At 44.2% G+C, this 19,190-nt stretch overlaps 1 protein-coding gene across 4 annotated transcripts in view; it reads left to right on the top strand.

Moving 5' to 3' along the window:
- Positions 1 to 19,190, top strand: part of NIPBL (NIPBL cohesin loading factor) — a 328,437-nt gene that overhangs the window by 274,380 nt on the left and 34,867 nt on the right. For all 4 annotated transcript variants that reach the window (XM_030567521.1, XM_030567520.1, XM_030567523.1 and 1 more), the window contains 2 exons: positions 9,939 to 9,992; positions 13,396 to 13,504. In XM_030567521.1, coding sequence (XP_030423381.1) covers positions 9,939 to 9,992; positions 13,396 to 13,504 — 163 coding nt within the window. The remainder of the gene's footprint in view (positions 1 to 9,938; positions 9,993 to 13,395; positions 13,505 to 19,190) is intronic.

Raw genomic sequence — 19,190 nt, 5'->3', positions numbered from 1 at the left:
CTTAAAATCTTTACATGTGCAAATGAAAAGTTTATATGTATAACTAAAATAATAATTGAACCAACAAGAGGTGATGCTATTTTAGGCTTGATTTTGGTAAGTACTGAGGACATTATAGACAAAAAGGCAGATTTTTGAGAAATTAAGGGAGTCTAGTTAGTGAAGACAAACTGGATTGAAGAATTTACGGACATAAATGTGGAGTAGACTTGGAATTTCTTTGAGTCAATATGGAAAAATTATCTGGAATTTGCATCCCAAGTAAAGGGAAAAAACTTGGCAGACCTAACTGGATGAATAACCACCTCAAAAAAGATATTAGGTTTAAGCAAAGAATCTACAAGGAATGGAAGAAAGCATTGATCAGCAAAAAAAATGTATGTCTCAGAAATCAAAGTATAGGGATAAAGTGAGAATTGCCAAAAGTCAAACTGAGTTAGACTTTGCAAAGGAAATTAAAACAAATAGTAAATGGTTCCATAGCCATATAGATAAAAAGAGAACAAGAAAAGAAGTTTCAGAGTAGCAGCCATGTTAGTCTGTATCCGCAAAAAAACCAGAAGTGCTTGTGGCACCTGAGACTAACAAATTTATTCCAGCATAAGATTTCATGGGCTTATTCCATTCCATTCTGTGCATCCAAAGAAGTAAGAAAAGAAGTGTGTCCGTTATTCAGCATGGATGGGGTAAAGATTAAAGATGGATCTAGGTATGACCCAAAACTAAATGAAGACTTTGCTTCAGTCTTCAGTAAGAATGATAATATAAAATATGGAAATAAAGACAAGATGGCTAATGGGAACAAGCATATAAAAATGGAAATGACCACATCCAGGGTGGAAGCAAAGCTTAAAGAGCATAATGTGTTCAAATTGGGAGGACTTGATAATCTCCATCCCGGAATACTGAAAGAACTGGCACATGAAATTGCAAGTCCAGAAGCAAAAGGTGTTTTAAAAAATCCATCAGACTGGAGAATAGGAAACATAGTACCTATTTAAGTAAGAGGAACTAGTGATCCAGGTAACTGCAGATCCGTAATTCTGACCTTAATACACCTCTACCTTGATATAAAGCTGTCCTTGGGTGCCAAAAAATCTTACCGTTTTATAGGTGAAATTATGTTATATTGAACTTGGTTTGTTCCACCGGAGTGCACAGTTCCCCCCTCCGCCCCCGAGCATTGCTTTACCACGTTATATCCAAATTTGTGTTATATTGGGTGGTGGTAAATCAAGATAGCGGTATTATGCAAGGCTTTAGAACAGATTTTGAAGAAAAGGACAATTAAAGACACGCAGGTTAATGGGATAAAATGCAACATGGGTTTATCAAAGGAAAATCTTGCTAGACTAACCTTATCTATCTTCGATGAAATAACTAATTTTTTTAGATAAGAGAAATACATTAGATTTAATCTATTTGAACGTCAGTAAAGTGTTTGATACTGTACCAGATGTGAAATTATTAGTTAAAATGGAGAAGATGGGAATCAGTGCATGAATTGTAAGGTGGGTAAGGAAGTGGCTAAAGGGAAGATGATAATGGGTTGTGCTGAAGGGAGAACAATCCATCTGGAGAGAGACAATTCAGAGTTGCTCAAGGATCTGTTTTGAGACCATTCTTATTTAATGTTTTTATTAGTGATCTTGGCCAAAAAAAAAAAAATGTGGGAGTGTGCTAATGAGACTTGCTGATTACACAGAGTTGAGAGGCATTGCCATTCTGGACAAAGAATGTAATATTATTCAGGAAGAACTAGATCAACTAGAGTAATAAAAACGGGATGCCATATAATAGTATGAAGTACAAGGTCGTGCACTTAGGAACTAACAGCAGGAATTTATTCTTTGAGTGCTTGCTCATGTCGATTCCATTCTAGGAGTGTTCGCACCCACATGCACAGTTGTTGGAGATTTGCCTTAGAAGTATCCGTAGGGTTGGCTGTGACACCCTCTGGAGTGCCACGCTCGTGCATCAATATATCAGGCACTGTCGGCCCTACACCCTCTCAGTTCCTTCTTACCGCCCGTGGTGGTTGGTTGGAGAGCCTCTCCCCCTTGCCTCGTGAATGGTCATCAGTTTCCTTCTTTGTTTCATGTATTAGAGCGGTAAATAGTTTTGTTTACTGTAGTTAGTAAGTAGTTGTTCAGTACTGTAGTTAGTAATTTAGGGTCCCAGTGGGGACTTTGCCCCAGGCAAGGCATGCCCCAGTCTCCAGGTTTTAAGCCCTGCGCTGACTATAATAGGCCTATGCCTGTTAGTGACCCCCATGGCAGCTGTCTGAAGTGTTTGGGGTAATCTCATGTAAAAGAAAAGTGTCGCATCTGTAAGAACTTTCATCCCAGGACACAAAAAGACTGCAACATCTATTTGCTCGGCCTCTGAGCCGTCCCGGCTGGACTCGACTCCCAGTACTTAAGCCTCAGTGCGTTGTGCACCTCCGGCACTGGGCTCTAACAGGCACCATTCCCCTGTGCTGGTGCCCCAGCAGAATTTGAAAGAGCGAGACCCTGCACTGAGCAAGAAGGACCAACAGGCATCAGGTAAAGGACCCTGTTCGGACCACCCACTCACCCCGTAGCCACATGGGGATACATCACCCTGGGGACCTCCCACCCCTAATAGATCCACCACCAACTCCAGGAAGTGGTTGGGGACCCAGAGTTACTATGGAGTCAACGCCTTCCCAGTCCCTCCCGGTACCCAGAGAGCAAAGGACTCTCCCAGAGCAGCCAGCACCACCTGCTCCAATGGACCCAGAGGGCAAGCCAGCTGTGAAAGCCTCCCAGAAGACGAATGAACACCACCAGTTTCTAGAGCCAAGGTAGAGCTCTTAGTCACCATGTCTCTGGTCTCTGCATCAGCCCAGGTCACCAGTTCGCTGCTTCAAATTGCTGATACTACTCTCCCGGTCTCTGCCCTCTCGTCGAGACTCGCCCAGAGGGAGGTGCTGGTCACTGTCATCCTCTCACTGACCCTCTCCATGATGTCAATCGCCAGCACCTAGACCATGGAAACGTTCCCCAACGTGGTGCCACTCCACCTACTCCCAGCACCAGTCCACCTATTCAAGGCACCGTTCACCCATGGCAATGGTTAACTGCCAGACTCAGGCGTCGCTAGCCCTGCCGTGGTCACCGGAGAAGGATTCCTCCAGCACTGAGAGGGAGTTCAGCCCCTTGTCTAGACAACACTGTTGCGACTGGGCTCCTGAGGCTGCATCCACCTCCACGATACTGTTCTGGCAGTATGGCCAGTGCAATGACTCTATTGGAATGCCTGGGGCATGCTGGTTATGCTGAGGCCCCCTTCGCACCAATCATTTGTTGCTGCTTCAGACAAGCATCAGATGGCGGGCTCGGTGTGTGAAACGCAATTGGATGCTGGGGTGGAAGTGCAGGTGCCCACTCCAAAACTCCCTTCCCCCATGTGGGATGATGCCCGGGGCCCTCCCCCAGTGGTCCAGTCGTCCTCATCCTCTCCAGATGAGGTTGTCATGGCCTTCTTATGCTAGCCCACTGGATGATTTTAAGGAGCACCAAGCCCTGCTCCGAAGTGTCGCCATCAACATAGGCCTAGAGGTGGAAGAGGTGGCAGAGCAATCAGACACCTTGGGTAATGTGCTCTCTACATCAGCTCCGACACCTGTTGCACTTCCAGTGCACGAAGGAGTCCTAAAGATTGCCAAAGCCCTCTGGCAAATCCCATCCTCAATCTCACCCACCTCCAAGAGGGCTGAAAAAAAGTATTTCATCACAGCTAAGGAGTTTCAATACTTGTATACTCACCTGCCCCTGGGATCATTGGTTGTTTCTGCAGCCAATGAGAGAGACAAGCAAGGACAATGTAGTTCAGGGGTAGGCAACCTATGGCACGCGTGCAGAAGGTGGCACATGAGCTGATTTTCAGTGGCACTCACACTGCCCAGGTCCTGGCCACTGATCCGGGAGGCTCTGAATTTTAATTTAATTTTAAATGAAGCTTCTTAGACATTTTAAAAACCTTGTTTACTTTACATACAACAATAGTTTAGTTATATATTATAGACTTACAGAAAGAGACTTTCTAAAAATGTTGAAATGTATTACCGGCATGCAAAACCTTAAATTAGAGTGAATATATGAAGACTAGGCACACCACTTCTGACAGGTTGCTGACCCCTGGTCTAGTTCCACCCCCAAAAATAAGGAAGCCAAGAGACTGGACCGTTTTGGAAGGAAGATTTATTTTAGGGCCAGTCTTCAGTTCAGGGTCACGAACCACCAGGCTCTTTTGGGGAGATATAACTTCAACTTATGGGACTCCCTCTGTAAGTTCAGGGATTCCATGCCCCAGGACTTGGCCCAAGAATTCAGGGCCCTTCTTGAAAAGGATACTAAAGCAGCTCAGTGTTCCCGCCAAATGGCATGGGATGATGCCGATTCAGCGGCCGGGTTGATTGCCTCAGCGGTTGTCATGAGGCACAGTTCCTGGCTTAAGACCGCAGGAGATGCAGTTCTTGATTTATGATCTACCATTTGATGGGATTGGACTCTTTGCAGAGGCTGCAGGGACTAAAGGACACTCAGGCCACCCTCCGCTCACTGAGGTTACATACACCTCGGTCAGCAAGGAAACAGTTCTGGCTGCCACTAAGGCATTGGCAGTCTCAACAAGGGTCTGCAAGAAGAAAGGATAGGGACACGAGTTTAAGTCATCACCGCCCTTCCTCCTCCTCTTCACCTGCACAACTTAGCCTGGCAAAAAAACACAGGGTCCAGAAGTGGGCATTTTGAGTGTATGCTTGAGAGTGATGTCCCAGTCATATCCCTGGAGCCGCCTCATCCTTTCGTCAGCCATCTTCATCCCTACCATTCAACCTAGTCACTGGTTACCTCAGACTGCTGGGTCTCTGGGCTACACCTTGCAATTCTCGGCCACCCCAACCCCCTCATACCATTCTTCCCCGTCCCTCTTCAGGGACCCTTCTCATGAGCAACTCCTCATTCAGGAGGTTAACAACCTCCTGCAGCTGGGAGCAGTAGTGGAGATCCCTTGGGAAATGAGGGGGAAAGGATTCTACGCCTGCTATTTCCTAATCCCGAAGGCAAAGGGGGGCCTAAGACCCCTTCTGGACCTGCGGTGACTCAACAGATATCTCAAGAAGTTGAAGTTTCTCATGGTTTCTCTGACCTCCATTATCCCCTCCCTGGATCCAGGAGACTGATATGCCGCTCTCAACTTGAAAGATGCTTATTTTCTTATTTCCATCTTCCAAGGACACAGATGGTTTCTCAAATTCAGAGTACTGCCCTTTGACCTCTCCTTGGCCCCACAAGTATTTGCAAAATGTATGGCCCTGGTAGCTGCTTACCTGAAATGTCGAGGAGTCCAGATCTGTCCTTATCTCGATGATTGGCTCATCGAGGGCAGGTGCAGTTTTGATCTGATGTGTTCCACCTGTGTGCCTGTTAGTAAACACAAAGAAATCAACCCTCATACCACTGCAATGAACAAAGTTTAAAGGGGTGGTCCTCGACTCCGTGCTGGCCAGAGTCTTCCTTCCAGAGGCCCATTTCTAAGCTATATCGGATGTGATCTCCCACGTAAGGGGCTACCCACTGATTACCATATGCACTTGCCTAAGGTTGTTAGGCCACATTACATCCTGTACTTACGTGGTCCATCATACCTGACAGGCATTGATCTACATCCCCAACAGGCATGACCTAGACCTTGTAGTCAAAGTGCTGGACCACACCCAGTCATCACTGGCATGGTGGTGGGACCCCAGATCAATGTTGGAGGGAGTTCCCTCCATGTCCCTGTCGCTGACTCTGGTTTCCAACGCCTTGGACCTGGGCTGGGGAGCCCACCTAACCGAGCTCAGGACACAAGGCCACTGGTTGCGGGTCAACCGCTCCCTCCACATAAATGTCAGGGAGCTCAGAGCGGTTCACTTGGCCTGTCAGTTTTTTTGGTCCCACTTGAAGGGCAAGTGGTTCAAGTCCTGATGGACAACACCGCCATAATGTTTTATATCAACCAGCAGGGCGGAGCCAGGTCATCAGCCCTTTACCAGGAAGTTGTCTGGCTCTGGGACTTGTGTGCAGCTTGCCATTCGTCTCGTGACAGTGCACCTCCTCAGGAGCAGGAACGTGTTAACAGATTGCCTCAGCAGAACCTTCTCATCTCGCCTCTAATGGTTGCTCCACCCCATGGTGGTCAGCATGATCTTCCAAAAGTGGGATCTCCACAAGTGGATTTGTTTGTGACTTGTCAGAACAGGAAATGCCACATGCTCTGCTCATTTTGGGGGATCAATAGGGGCTCCTTGTCAGATGCTTTTTTATTCTCATGTTCGGGGGCTCTAATGTACACCTTCCCACCAGTGCCACTGATCCACAAAATCCTCATGAAGATCAAGCAAGACAGGGCCAAAGTGATCCCAATAGCCCCGGTTCGGCATGCTGCTGGACCTGTCAGTGATGGCTCCACTGCAGCTGCCTCTTTGGCTGGATCTCCTATCCCAGAACCGTGGCAGTCTCCTGAACCTGAATCAGCAGCATTGCACCTGACGGCTTAGTTGCTGCATGGTTGAAAGAGCAGGAGTGCTTGGCCCATGTCCAGCAGGTCCTACTGGGGAGTAAAAAGCCCTCCACCAGAGAAACCTACCTGCTTGAGGTGTGGGCCTTGACCGAATGGCTTAGGCCTGAACAGGCATCACTGTTGATCCTGGATTACCTTCTGCATCTCAAACTCTAGGGCTTTTCCCTTTCATTGATTAAAATCCACTTGGCCACCATATCAGCCTCTCACCCCCCTTTTCAGGGCAGGTCTTCACTCATGACATGATGGTCCAGTTCTTGAAAGGTCTGGACTGACTCTATCCCCATGTCTGAGACCTCTGTGGGGCCTGAATCTAGTGCTCATGAGAGCTCCCTTCAAGCAATTGGCTTCCTGTTCCCTTCGTCTAGTCTTCTGGAAGGTGTCATTCCTGGTGGTGATAACGTCTGCATGAAGGGTCTCTGAGGTTAGGGCATTTACCTTGGAGCCTCCCAATCCGGTGGTTTTTCAAGGACAAGGTCAAACTGCAGCCACACCCAGCCTTCTTACCCAACGTGGTTTTGAAATTTCACATGAGCCAGGGCATATTCTTGCCAGTCTTCTTCAAAAAGCCTCATAAGTTTGAGGAGGAGCCTATGTTGCACTCCCTGGATGTCAGGAGAGCACTAGCCTTCTATATCATAAGAACCAAACCATTCTGTAAGTCAATGCAGCTATTCATCGTGGTGGCAGATAGGATGAAAGATCATCCAGTGTCCACCCAGAGAATTTTATCATGGATCACCGCCTTCATCCGGTTTTGCTGTGATCAGGCGAAAGTGCCTCCGCCGGTGACTATAACTGCCCACTCAACTAGGGCGCAAGCCTCGGTGGCAGCCTTCCTGCCCCATTTGAAATTCCAGATATTTGCAGGACCGCCACCTGGTCATCCATTTACACATTCACATCTCACTACGTGCTTACCAAGCAAGCCCAAGATGACACTGGCGTGCACAGAATTCATGTCCCCTGCAGATTTCTTTGCTTTCCTGCAGAAAAATTACTTCCTGACTGGGAAACAAAGGCAAGCTGCAAGAGCAGTTACACACCACTCTCTAGCAGCGCAGGTACATCATTTCAGGCACCCGGAGCAACCAGGAGAGAGGTAAAGCACTGTTGGACTAGGAATATCCCAGGCAGTGGCTCCTACCTGAGCCAGGATCAGCTGCTAGTTCCAGCTGGGTTGGAGGCAGGAGAGGATGACATTTCCTCTTCCCCAGCAAGGCATGGCTGGGGCTGTATCAGACCCACCCACAGAAACCTCCCCCAGCTGCAGGAAGCTCAGCATCCTCCCCTTCTTCCTGTCCCCATCACTCTTGAGCTGCAGGGGAGAGGGATCACTGTTTGGGGAACTGCTCCCCCATCCTCCCAACCCATGTGCATCTGGACCTTCCATACCCAGACACCCCTGCCAAGTCTCACCCTGTACACCCAGAACCCCTCTATCATTCCATACCCGAACCTCACCCCCCTGAACTTCAACCCCTGCACCCAGACTCCCTGCCTCCAGGTCCCCACCCCTGCACCCCAGACCACCCCCCACTGAGCTCTCTGCACTCAAACGCCCACTCACCCACACTACCCTGATCCCCCACATCCAAACACCCATGCCACTGACCCCAACCTGCTGCACCCAGACTCCCACCCCACCAAGCCTCACTCCCACAGCACCCAGTCTCCCCTGCTGAGACCCCCCACTCCCTCTGCTGAGCTGCAACCACCTTCACCTGGAAGTCCTTGCAGAGTCCAATTGCCCCTGCACCTGGAATCCCCCCAACAAGCCTCTGTGCATCCAGCTCACCCAATGCCTAGCCCCCCTACTGAGCTGCCTGCACCCAGATTGTCCCACACAGAACCCTCTCACCCCACACCGAGCCCCTTCACACTTGAATCCTGCCTGGTTGAGCCTGCCTGCCCCACACCTGGTGCAGAAGGGTAGGACCTCAGGGTGTTTCTGGGGCAGACCCAAGGCTTTGTGCTATGTCAGGGTTGGGTGCCCCCTCACCGCTGAGTCCATGTCCCGGGGTGAGGGTGGGGTGATGCAACATGATCTCTCACCTTCATGCATCCAGTAGCCTATGCGCCCCCCTGCCATGCTGGAGCCTCTGCGTTTATTTACTGACAAATGCAATTTGCACAATTTTGCAGAATTTTTAATTTTTTGGCGCAGAATGCCCTCAGAAGTAAGATAAGGAGATGTTAATTTCATTGTACAAGGCAATGGTAAGATCTCACCTGAAATACTGTGTACAGTTCTGGTCACTCATATTCAAGAATGATGAATAAAAACTAGAATAGGTGTAGAGAAGTGCTAGTGGGAGGAGCATGAGTTAGGTAAGCCATTCTTATGAGAGGAGACTAAAAGAGTTTGGGTCATTTAGTCTAACAAAATGAAAACAGAGAATGGATAAGATTACTCCCTATCAGTACAGCAGGAGGGTAAACATCAGGGAGGGAGAAGAGCTATTTAAGCTATAGGACAATATTTTCTTAAGAACAAATGGATGTAAACTGGCTATAAATAAATTTAGTCTGCAAATTAAAAGATGCCTAACCATGAAAGGAGTGAGGTTCTGAAACAATTTTCCAAAAGGAGTAGTGGCGGCAAACAACCTAACTAGTTTTAAGATGGAGCTTGGTCAGTGTATGAATGGAATTGTATGACAGGGTTGCCTGCAATAGCACAGGATTGACTCAGTGATGCAGGAGATCACATCTAGTCCGATGCCCTTATGTAAAATTTATTGTTTTAAAGGATACTGTTTAAAAATCATGATCAATTAAAATAAATGCATTTATCTTACTATTAACACCTTAACGCTGATATATCTACTTTTCAGCATTTACACTAAACATTAGTTTATGCATTACTTTGATCTTGGACAATAAAAAGAGACTAATTGGTTACATTTTCTTTAGTCTAGTCAATTTTACCTTCAGGTTCTCATGAGCTAACACAGTCCTGGAATGATGGCAAATCCTATAGGGCCTGTTTAAAAAATGCATTTTTGGCAGTTGAAATATGTCATAATTTATTAGCTGTTAAGCTTTGCAAAAACTAGTTTTCACAAAACTTAAAATTTTGGTCAAATTTGATCTGACAGTGACCCTACAACTGAAGTAAAAACTTTAGATTTATTTAATTTAGGTTGTAGTAGCATCTGAAATGTGGGGGGAAAAAATCACATACAGAAGACATAGTTCCTATTGCTTCTATCTTACAATTTAAAATAATTTTAGTAAAGGAAAAATACTTATCATAGTTTAAATTTAAATCTGTGTTGAAATTCTTTGATTACATTTTTCTTCAGATTTCTTTTTATAAATCTATTCCAAATATTCTTTCTTAGGTTGCAGCTTGTAGAGACACAGGATATGATTGGTTTGAACAACTTCTTCAAAATGTAAGTAATAGTTTTGAAAGGCTCATTTCACAAATGTCAGAAGAATCTTAGTATTTTTCATGGAACCTAGGGCTAAAATGTAACTCCACAAACTTCCAGAATAGTTCTTTACACTGTTATCCGAATGGCAAAATCTAACATTCTCTTGACTTTTTTGTTACAACCTTTTGACTTTAACAGTTATATCCTTCCTTTGCCACTGCTTTTATACCTAAAACTAGTCCTTCGAGTAATGGTCCCTATTTTATTCCACTGAGGGTTTACACATCCATGCCGTGCATCCAAAGCTGGAGAATTTGGAAGTAGTACTTTCCTTTGGGGTCCGGGCATGTGTCCTTGCCTCACCTCGCCTCATTGTTTTGTCCAAGGTGATAAAGGGCAAGCAGCTCAACCGCATCTCCGGCTTCTTCTCACTGCTTCATGGTCCAAGTCGGAGCTACTAGTGTCCTCTTGTGTATGATGCACATTAAAAAGTTTAGAATAGTATATAGTTAGTTTTTCTTGTAGTGTTTGCTGTTTTTATTGTTTTAACATAGTTTTAACTTTTAGTAACATTTATAGTAGAACTGAGACTTAGGGGAATCTGTTTACTGTTGTTCCTTACCCAAGTACCCACACATGGGTACTGGACAGTGCCAAAGACACCAGGATTTAAAATCTGTGCCTGCTGCCCATTAATGTAATATCTGCCAGTCTTTCCCAAGCCGTACCTAAGAAGGCCAGGCTCTCCACCGTAAGAAGTAGCTCATGGAAGTCACCACGAGACCTCAGGCAGACAGACCATGGGCCAGGGGAATCCCACCCCCCCAGCATCAGCTTGAGAGAGCCAAGAGTGCACCTCCAGCTATGGAGTTTGAGTCCAGCTCCGGTGGTACTGCCACTAGGGACCCCATGCCAGGGCCTAGTTGGGAGGTAAGGAAGCATGCACATAAGCATGGCAGTAAGTCTTCCTCCAAACCAAAGAATGGTGATGCGCCTCCCACAAGTTCCAGCCATGGTGAGGCAGTGTATTCCAACACGTACAGGCATGACAAAAAAACCCTCACAAACTGGCAGGTCCGCCAGTGTGACATGCCGAGCTGCACACACAGTCAACGTAGGGCTCCCTTAAGACTAGATTCATCAGTTTCAGGAAAGTCTCCACTTGGGCACCGGTTCTGGCTGTGGAATGAGTATCGTTAACATCAGGAGATTGGAGAAAGCACCAGAGCCACATGAACTGTGTACTCTAGTGGCCTTCCACTACCATCCATATCTAGGGAGGCCAGATCTCCCACTCAGGACATACCACAGTCAAGACGTTTCAACACATCTTCCTATGGTTTACACACTTCCACTGGCTCCAATGGTACTGCCATTGGAACCAGTCTCCTCTGAGGATTCGGATGGAACACGAGGGCTGCCGCTTCCCTACCACCACTAAGAGTATCCCAAAAGACCACTGGCATCATGGCATTACCTCCTTCACAACAGCAGAGGAGCACTGGTTTCCCACATCATGAGGCCCTCTGCAGCACCCAGTTGGCGCACCTGTTCTGTTCTGCTGGCCCTGTTGGGGAACAATACCCATCTATAGAACCCACCCATTTCAAAAGAGAGGCTTCACCTCTTTCTCCCTCTAGGGCACCTTTGAGCAGATACTCTGAACTGGGTATGGAGGAAGAACAGTTCAGTCCATTTCTGGTGGTACTGCCAGAGCAAGTGTGTTTTTCACTGTCCTGTCCAGATGCTGGCTTTATTTATTGTATTTACTCAATATTGGCATTAAGCTGACTAGTTATTAGTTCTTGAGGTCATCTTTTTTGCCCATTTTCAAGACAGCGGCTGGGAGTTTTCAAAATCACCTAAGCAAGTTAGGTGCCCAGTTCCCATTTAATTTCAGTGGAATTTGGGTGCCTAACTTCTTTTGGCCCTTTGAAAATCCCAGCCTGTAACTACTCGCTTTATTTCTTTCCCAGTTCTCTGGTTACTTCTTGCACTTGTTGAGAGTGATAGCTAGTGACTGCATTTCTTCTGTTACTGCATAGGGTCTTACTGCAGTATACATGGACTACCTGAAATCCCCAGAGAGCTGGCTGGTCACATGGTTTTGCATTCTCCTCTATATTTTCATCTGCATTAAAAGACACCTTCATAAACATTAAAAGCAAGACTTTAAAAAATGGGTGCCTAAAATTAAGCTCCAAGTCCATATTTTGTGCCTGAACAATTGAACTGATTTTTCAAAAGTGCTGAGCACCTCTCAGTTTCAGAGACACTAATGGGAGCTAAATATTTGACACTTTTTAAAATCAGGCCAGTTGTTTTGGTGCTGAAATATAAACTTGGAGCCCAAAGTTAGACTGCCCATTTTTTCCAAATCTTGGTCTTGATACTTCCATAATATTACTTTTTCCATACAGAAAACATCTCTGTAGCAACTGCAGCAGTTATGTGATTATGAATGCAAGTGGAGGTGGTTGGTGTAATCACTAATGAGGGCCACCAAATGAAATTAATAGGCAGCAGGTTTAAAACAAACAAAAGGAAGTATTTCTTCACACAACGCACAGCCAATCTGTGGAACTCTTTGCCAGAGGATGTTGTGAAGGCCAAGGCTATAACAGGGTTCAAAAAAGAACTAGATAAATTCATGAAGGATAGGTCTATCAGTGGCTATTAGCCAGGATGGGCAGGAATGGTGTTCCTATCCTGTCTTTGCCAGAAGCTGGGAATGGGCGATAGGGGATGGATCCACTTGATGATTACCTATTCTGTTCATTTCCTCTGGGGCACCTGGCATTGACCATTGTCAGAAGACAGGATACTGGGCTAGATGGACCTTTGGTCTGACCCAGTATGGCCATTCTTATGTTCTTATGCTACTAAAAGGGGTAAGGAGAAACAAATCAAAACAGATTATAATATTGCACCAGGACAGCACCTCTTACAAGTTGCACATTAAGGCACATGGACAACAGAAAGCCAGTTCAGGCATCAGGAAGTTAATAGTGAGTAATGGGGAGTGAGAAAAGACAAAGACAATGGAACATGACTCTGTTAACATTTTGAACATTGTCTTATCACTGAGGTAGATAGTATTACGCTTGTTAAACTTCGAGAATGAGCTTTGCTTGCTGCCCTACCCTTTAATTATTTTAATTGTAGTGCTTTGGTCCTAGATATCCCCCATTCAAATGTAATATTTATTTTGTTAAATAGTTTAATTTTTTGCCTCCACAAAGTGCTTTTCAGGGCTGCTTAGGAAGAACTTGGATAACTTTATATGTGTCATGAAATCCTCCTTCTTCTATGATAATTGTTACAAATGTAACATACATTGAAGTACAAATTATTGGAACGATTCAGTGTATTGCAGTTTATATTAAATCTTAATCATCTCCTGTCTTTCTGTCTGCAATAGCTTTTGAAATCAGAAGAAGATGCCTCATATAAACCTGTGAAGAAAGCCTGTACTCAGCTTGTTGATAATCTGGTTGAGCACATTCTTAAATATGAGGAATCTCTAGCAGGTAATGTAATTACTTACAATCCAATAGTATTAATATATTTTTTGTTATTACATATATGAAATCAGACACTGTTTGTAAAAATCTATAGCTCTGTTTAAAAAAGGACAGTAGTGGATAAGACAAGGATTGTCTCAAGACCAGGGGCGACTCTAGGTATTTTGTAAAAGCAGCAAAGAATCCTGTGGCACCTTATAGACTAACAGACGTTTTGGAGCATGAGCTTTCGTGGGTGAATACATGCATCTGACGAAGTGAGTATTCACCCACGAAAGCTCATGCTCCAAAACGTCTGTTAGTCTATAAGGTGCCGCAGGATTCTTTGCTGCTTTTACAGATCCAGGCTAACACGGCCACTCCTCTGATTCTAGGTATTTTGCCGCCCCAAGCACAGCAAGCAGGCTGCCTTTGGCGGCTTGCCTGCGGGAGGTCCCCGGTCCCACGGATTCGGCGGCACGGCTGCGGGAGGTCCGCCGAAGCCGTGGGGCCAGCGGACCCTCTGCAGGCATGCCACCGAAGGCAACCTGCCTGCCGCCCTTGCGGCGACCGGCAGAGCACGCCCCGTGGCTTGCTGCCCCAGGCACGCGCTTGGCATGCTGGTGCCTGGAGCCGCCACTGCTCAAGACATTTAAATTAAAGCTTCCTTTGTTATGATTAAATTGAACTTTTAACTACTATTACAATAAATCTTACTCTTGTCACTTGAAGAAGATGCTGCTTGAAAACATTTTTTTTCCTTCATTAAAATTGTTCTGGTGCTATTGTTTTCTGGTTCTATCACCCTGGTGAAATATAGAATGTTGTTATAAGACATAACAAGAACATGGCAGGAAGTTTAAGCTGGATAAATTCAAATTAGAAATAAGGCATAATTTTTTAATAGCAAGAGGGTTTATCTGATTGAACAAACTATCAAGGGAAAAGGTGGCTTCTCCAACTCCTGATGTCTTCAAATCAAGACTGGATGCCTTTCTGGAAGATATATTTTAGTGAAACACAATTTATTAGGCTCATTATAGGAATAATTGGGAGGAATTTAATTACCTGTGATATACCAGAGGTCAGACTAGATGATATAAAGATACCTTCTGGTCTTAAATTCTGAATCTGAGATGTACATGACAGTATAAATTACCACAGGTTATTTTTTCATCCACACATGGTTGTGATGATAAAATCCATTTTTAGCATCTCTTTACCAAGCAGAATACCTCATAGGTCAAAGATTTTAAGAAATGTCTTTGCTCTTGTGGCCATTTAGAGCTCCTAAATCTTTGAGTAGATAACTCCCATTTGGGAAAAATAGTAACTTTGAGTTTCACATTTTGTGTGAGAGAGAGGTAAGTTAGTTTTGTGTGCATTTCTGTTGGACACATATTGTAGATATACTCTTTAAATACTAGGCTTTATCTTTAAAAGAATTTTAAAATTATGAATTTCATTTGTTATTTTTTCATGAAGGGTATAATTATAGCTTGTGACAAAATTACCTAATGTGTATATTCAAGTTCAACTGCCAGCTTTTGATACAACTTGAAATAGTAAGAAGCTTTGCTTTGTTAGAGTAATAGGGAATGTTTGGATTATTTACAGACTAGCTGTAGATGTTGTACACATACTTCATTTAGGTTGTTTTATCTTTCATTAAGTGATAGCCTGGTCTATTGGATTGAGTCAGTGCCTCTTGAGTTCTATTCCCAACTTTGACTTGCTGTGTGATCTTGGACAAATGACATCATCTCCCTGTGCTTCCATTTCCCTTGATCTAAAATGGGGATTTTAATGTTACTTAATCTCTCTGACTGTTGAATAATATTATTAAAGGTTTTTGATTATGTAAAGCACTATATTTGTTGTTAGTAATAGTGCTATTATTCCTAGACAGGAAACTTGGTTAAACTGGATGTAAAGTTGTAAATACATTTCAATAGCTTAAAGGGATAGGGGAAATCCTTAGTAGAACGTTATAGTTCTTAAAAGCATTTCCTCACAGACATTGAAAATATGGAAATACAGCAACCTACAAGCTATACAAGTAACTTCAACTCTGCCTCTTTGTCCCACAACCCTGTCCAGATTAAAAAGGTGCATCTTTAACATATTAACTAGCTGTGGATTTTAATTCAATTAATGCTTTGGTTTTCCCATAGCCCCTTTCAGCTTGCAGACATTATAAACTATATCCGCTGTGGTTTACCCAGCAGAGTATGCATATCATAATCACAAAGGCTATATAGGGCCAGATTCTCATTGCATTGAGACCCCTGTACACTACTCTGGAAGTTTACACTAACTTTGGTTGCTTTAAGGGCCACTTACACTGCCAAAGCAATATGAAAGAGCCTTAGTGGAAATGAGAATCAGGTGTATGGGGTAAGATTTCCACAGCTGTAAAAAGCCAGATAGAAAAGGGCTGAAAGGTTTGCATAGTTCTAAATGTTGCACAAAGGAATTACTATGATTATGAAGGGATGGGAGATGCTTTGTATTTATACAAATGTAATAATACTTTCCTTTTATAACAGTGCCTTTGATCCAATAATCTCATTGTACGTTACAAACAGTAATTTAGTGTGTCAACCTATTAATTAGGTATGTTTTATTATCTATACTTAACAACAGATGTGAAAAAATAGGGGCAGAGAGATTAAGCTATTTGCTCAGGGTCACATAGTATGTGTCAAATTTTAGATTAAAACGCATGTCATATGAATCACAAATTTTTTTCCAATCTTCCTGTCACCCATGCACCTTTCCCCGTCTTTTCCTATACAGAAGATCTTGATGTTGATGTCTTGGTGAGGAAAGTAGACTGTAGGACATAGTGTTTGCAACGTGCTTTGAGAGCCTTGAATGAAAGTTTTAATGTACAGCTCCACGTGACAGAACTTGGGGGAGAAATCAAATCAGTATCCTAGATGTCTGTAAACTAATTTGAGAAGTATGGAGAATAAGCAGGAAGAGCTTGAAATGATAGTAAATAAAAACAACTGTGACATAGTTGGCATCACAGAGACTTGATGGGATAATACACATGACTGGTATATTGGTATAGAATGGTACAGCTTGCTCAGAAAGGATAGGCGGGAGGGAAGGGAGGAGATGTTGCCTTACATATTAAAAATGTATACACGGACTGAGGTTGAGATGGAAACAGGAGACAGACTTGTTGAAAGTCTCTGGGTAATGATAAATGTCATGATAGGGGTCTACCACAGACCATCTAACCAAGAAGAAGAGGTGGATGAGGTTTTTTTTTAAACAACTAACAAAATCATCCAAAGCACAGGGCTTGGTCGTGATAGGGGACTTTAACTATTCAACATATGTTGGGGAAAATAACACCACAGGGCACAGATTATCCAACAGATTCTTGGAATATATTGGAGACAGTTTTATTTCGAAGGTGGAGAAAGCTACTAGGGGAGAGGCTGTTCTAGATTTGATTTTGACAAATAGGGAGGAACTAGTTGAATATTTGGAAGTGGAAGGTAGCTTGGGTGAAAGTGATCATAAAATGATGGAGTTCATGATTCAAAGGAATTGGTAGGAGGGAGAACAGCAAAATGAAGATAGTGGATTTAAAGAAGGCAGTCTTTAGCAACTCAGCGAGTTGGTAGGTAAGATCCCATGAGAAGCAAGTTGAATGGGAAAAACAAAATAAGACAGTTGACAGTTTTTCAAAGGGATATTAAGGTCACAAGAGCAAACTATCCCACTGCATAGGTAAGATAGGATGTATGACAAGAGACCACCCTGGCTTAACCAGGAGATTTTCAATGGTCTAAAAATCAAAAAAGAGTCCTACAAAAGGTGGAAGCTAGGTGTCATAACTCTAGTCCCAGATTTGGACCTTAGCGTCCAAAATATGGGGGTTAGCATGAAAACCTCCAAGCTTAGTTACCAGCTTGGACCTGGTACTTGCTTCCACCACCCAAAAATTAGAGTGTTTTGGGGCACTCTGGTCCCCCTGAAAAACCTTCCCTGGGGACCCCAAGACCCAATCCCTTGAGTCTTACAACAAAGGAAATAAATCTTTTCCCTTCCCCCCTCCAGGTGCTCCTGGAGAGATACACAGAAGCAACCTCTGTGAATCTAAGCAGAGGGAGTCCACCCTCAGTAATTCCAGTCCTGAAAACAAAAGCACTTTCCTCTTTCACCCAGAGGAATGCAAGTCATACTAGTAAATTTAGCCCACACAGACCTCCCCCTGATTTCTTCTTCCACCAATTCCCTGGTGAGCTGCAGACCCAATTCCCTGAAGTTCCCACTAAAGAAACTCCAACAGGGTCTTAAAAGAAAGCTTATATAAAAGAAAGAAAATTACATACAAATGGTCTCTCTGTATTAAGGTGACAAATACAGGGTCGATTGCTTAAAAGAAATATGAATAAACAGCCTTATTCAAAATAATACAATTCAAAGCACTCCAGCAACTATAGACATGTAAATACATGATCTCTGTACTCACAACTTGGAAACAGAAGATTAGAGAGCAGGAAATAGAAATCACTCCTCATAGCTGAGAGAGCATTAGGCAGAAGAAAAAAACCGCAGACACAAAACTCCCTCCACCCAGAGTTGAAAAAATCCTGTTTTCTGATTGTCCTCTGGTCAGGTGTTCAGATTACTTCTTACCAGGTGAAAGAGATGTTAACCCTTAGCTATCTGTTTATGACACGCCCCCCAAATTGCAGACAGTGGGGAAGCTCACTGGCGGCGATTTCCTTCTAGAACTTGAAAATAAACAGATTAATACAACACATGCACCTTTACATATACCACTAAATATATAACTAACAGACTTCTACATGGTAAGAACACTTTTTAACTACTGGATTCTGGGAAACTCTCACGGGAGAGTGCATCAGCTTCTTTGTTAGAAGCTCCTGAGATGTGCTGAATTTCAAAATCAAAATCTTGGAGAGCTAAACTCCAACGAAGAAGTTTTTTGTTGTTCCCCTTGGCAGTATGAAGCCACTTTAGTGCAGCATGGTCAGTTTGTAGCTGGAACCGCCGTCCCCAAAAATATGGGCGTAGCTTTTCCAGGGCGTACACAATGGCATAGCATTCCTCTTCACTGACTGACCAGTGACTTTCCCTCTCAGACAGTTTTTTGCTGAGAAACACGACAGGATGGAAGTTGTGATCCATTGCTTCCTGCATGAGAACTGCTCCTATACCACGCTCAGATGCATCCGTGGTTACTAGGAATGGCTTGTCAAAATCCGGGGCCCTGAGTACAGGGTCAGACATGAGAGTTGCCTTAAGTTGGGTAAAGGCCTTTTGACACTCATCAGTCCACTTAACTGCATTTGGGTGGGTCTTTTTGGTCAGGTCGGTCAGTGGGGCAGCGATTTGGCTGTAGTGTGGTACAAATCGCCTGTAGTATCCGGCCAAGCCTAAGAAGGATTGGACCTGTTTCTTTGACCTGGGGACAGGCCACTTTTGGATAGCATCCACCTTGGCCTGTAGGGGGTTTATGGTTCCTCGACCCACCTCGTGCCCCAGGTAAGTCACTCTGTTTTGGCCTGTTTGAAACTTTTTGGCCTTAACAGTTAGTCCGGCCTGCCTGATGCACTCAAAGACCTTTTCCAGGTGTAGTAGGTGTTCGGGCCAGGAGTCTGAAAAAATGGCCACATCATCGAGGTAGGCAACTGCAAATTCTCCCAGTCCAGCTAGTAGACCA

The sequence above is a fragment of the Gopherus evgoodei genome, chromosome 6 (assembly GCF_007399415.2).
Source record: "Gopherus evgoodei ecotype Sinaloan lineage chromosome 6, rGopEvg1_v1.p, whole genome shotgun sequence".
In the NCBI taxonomy this organism is placed as follows: domain Eukaryota; kingdom Metazoa; phylum Chordata; order Testudines; family Testudinidae; genus Gopherus; species Gopherus evgoodei.
This window is presented reverse-complemented; position numbering and strand designations above follow the sequence as displayed.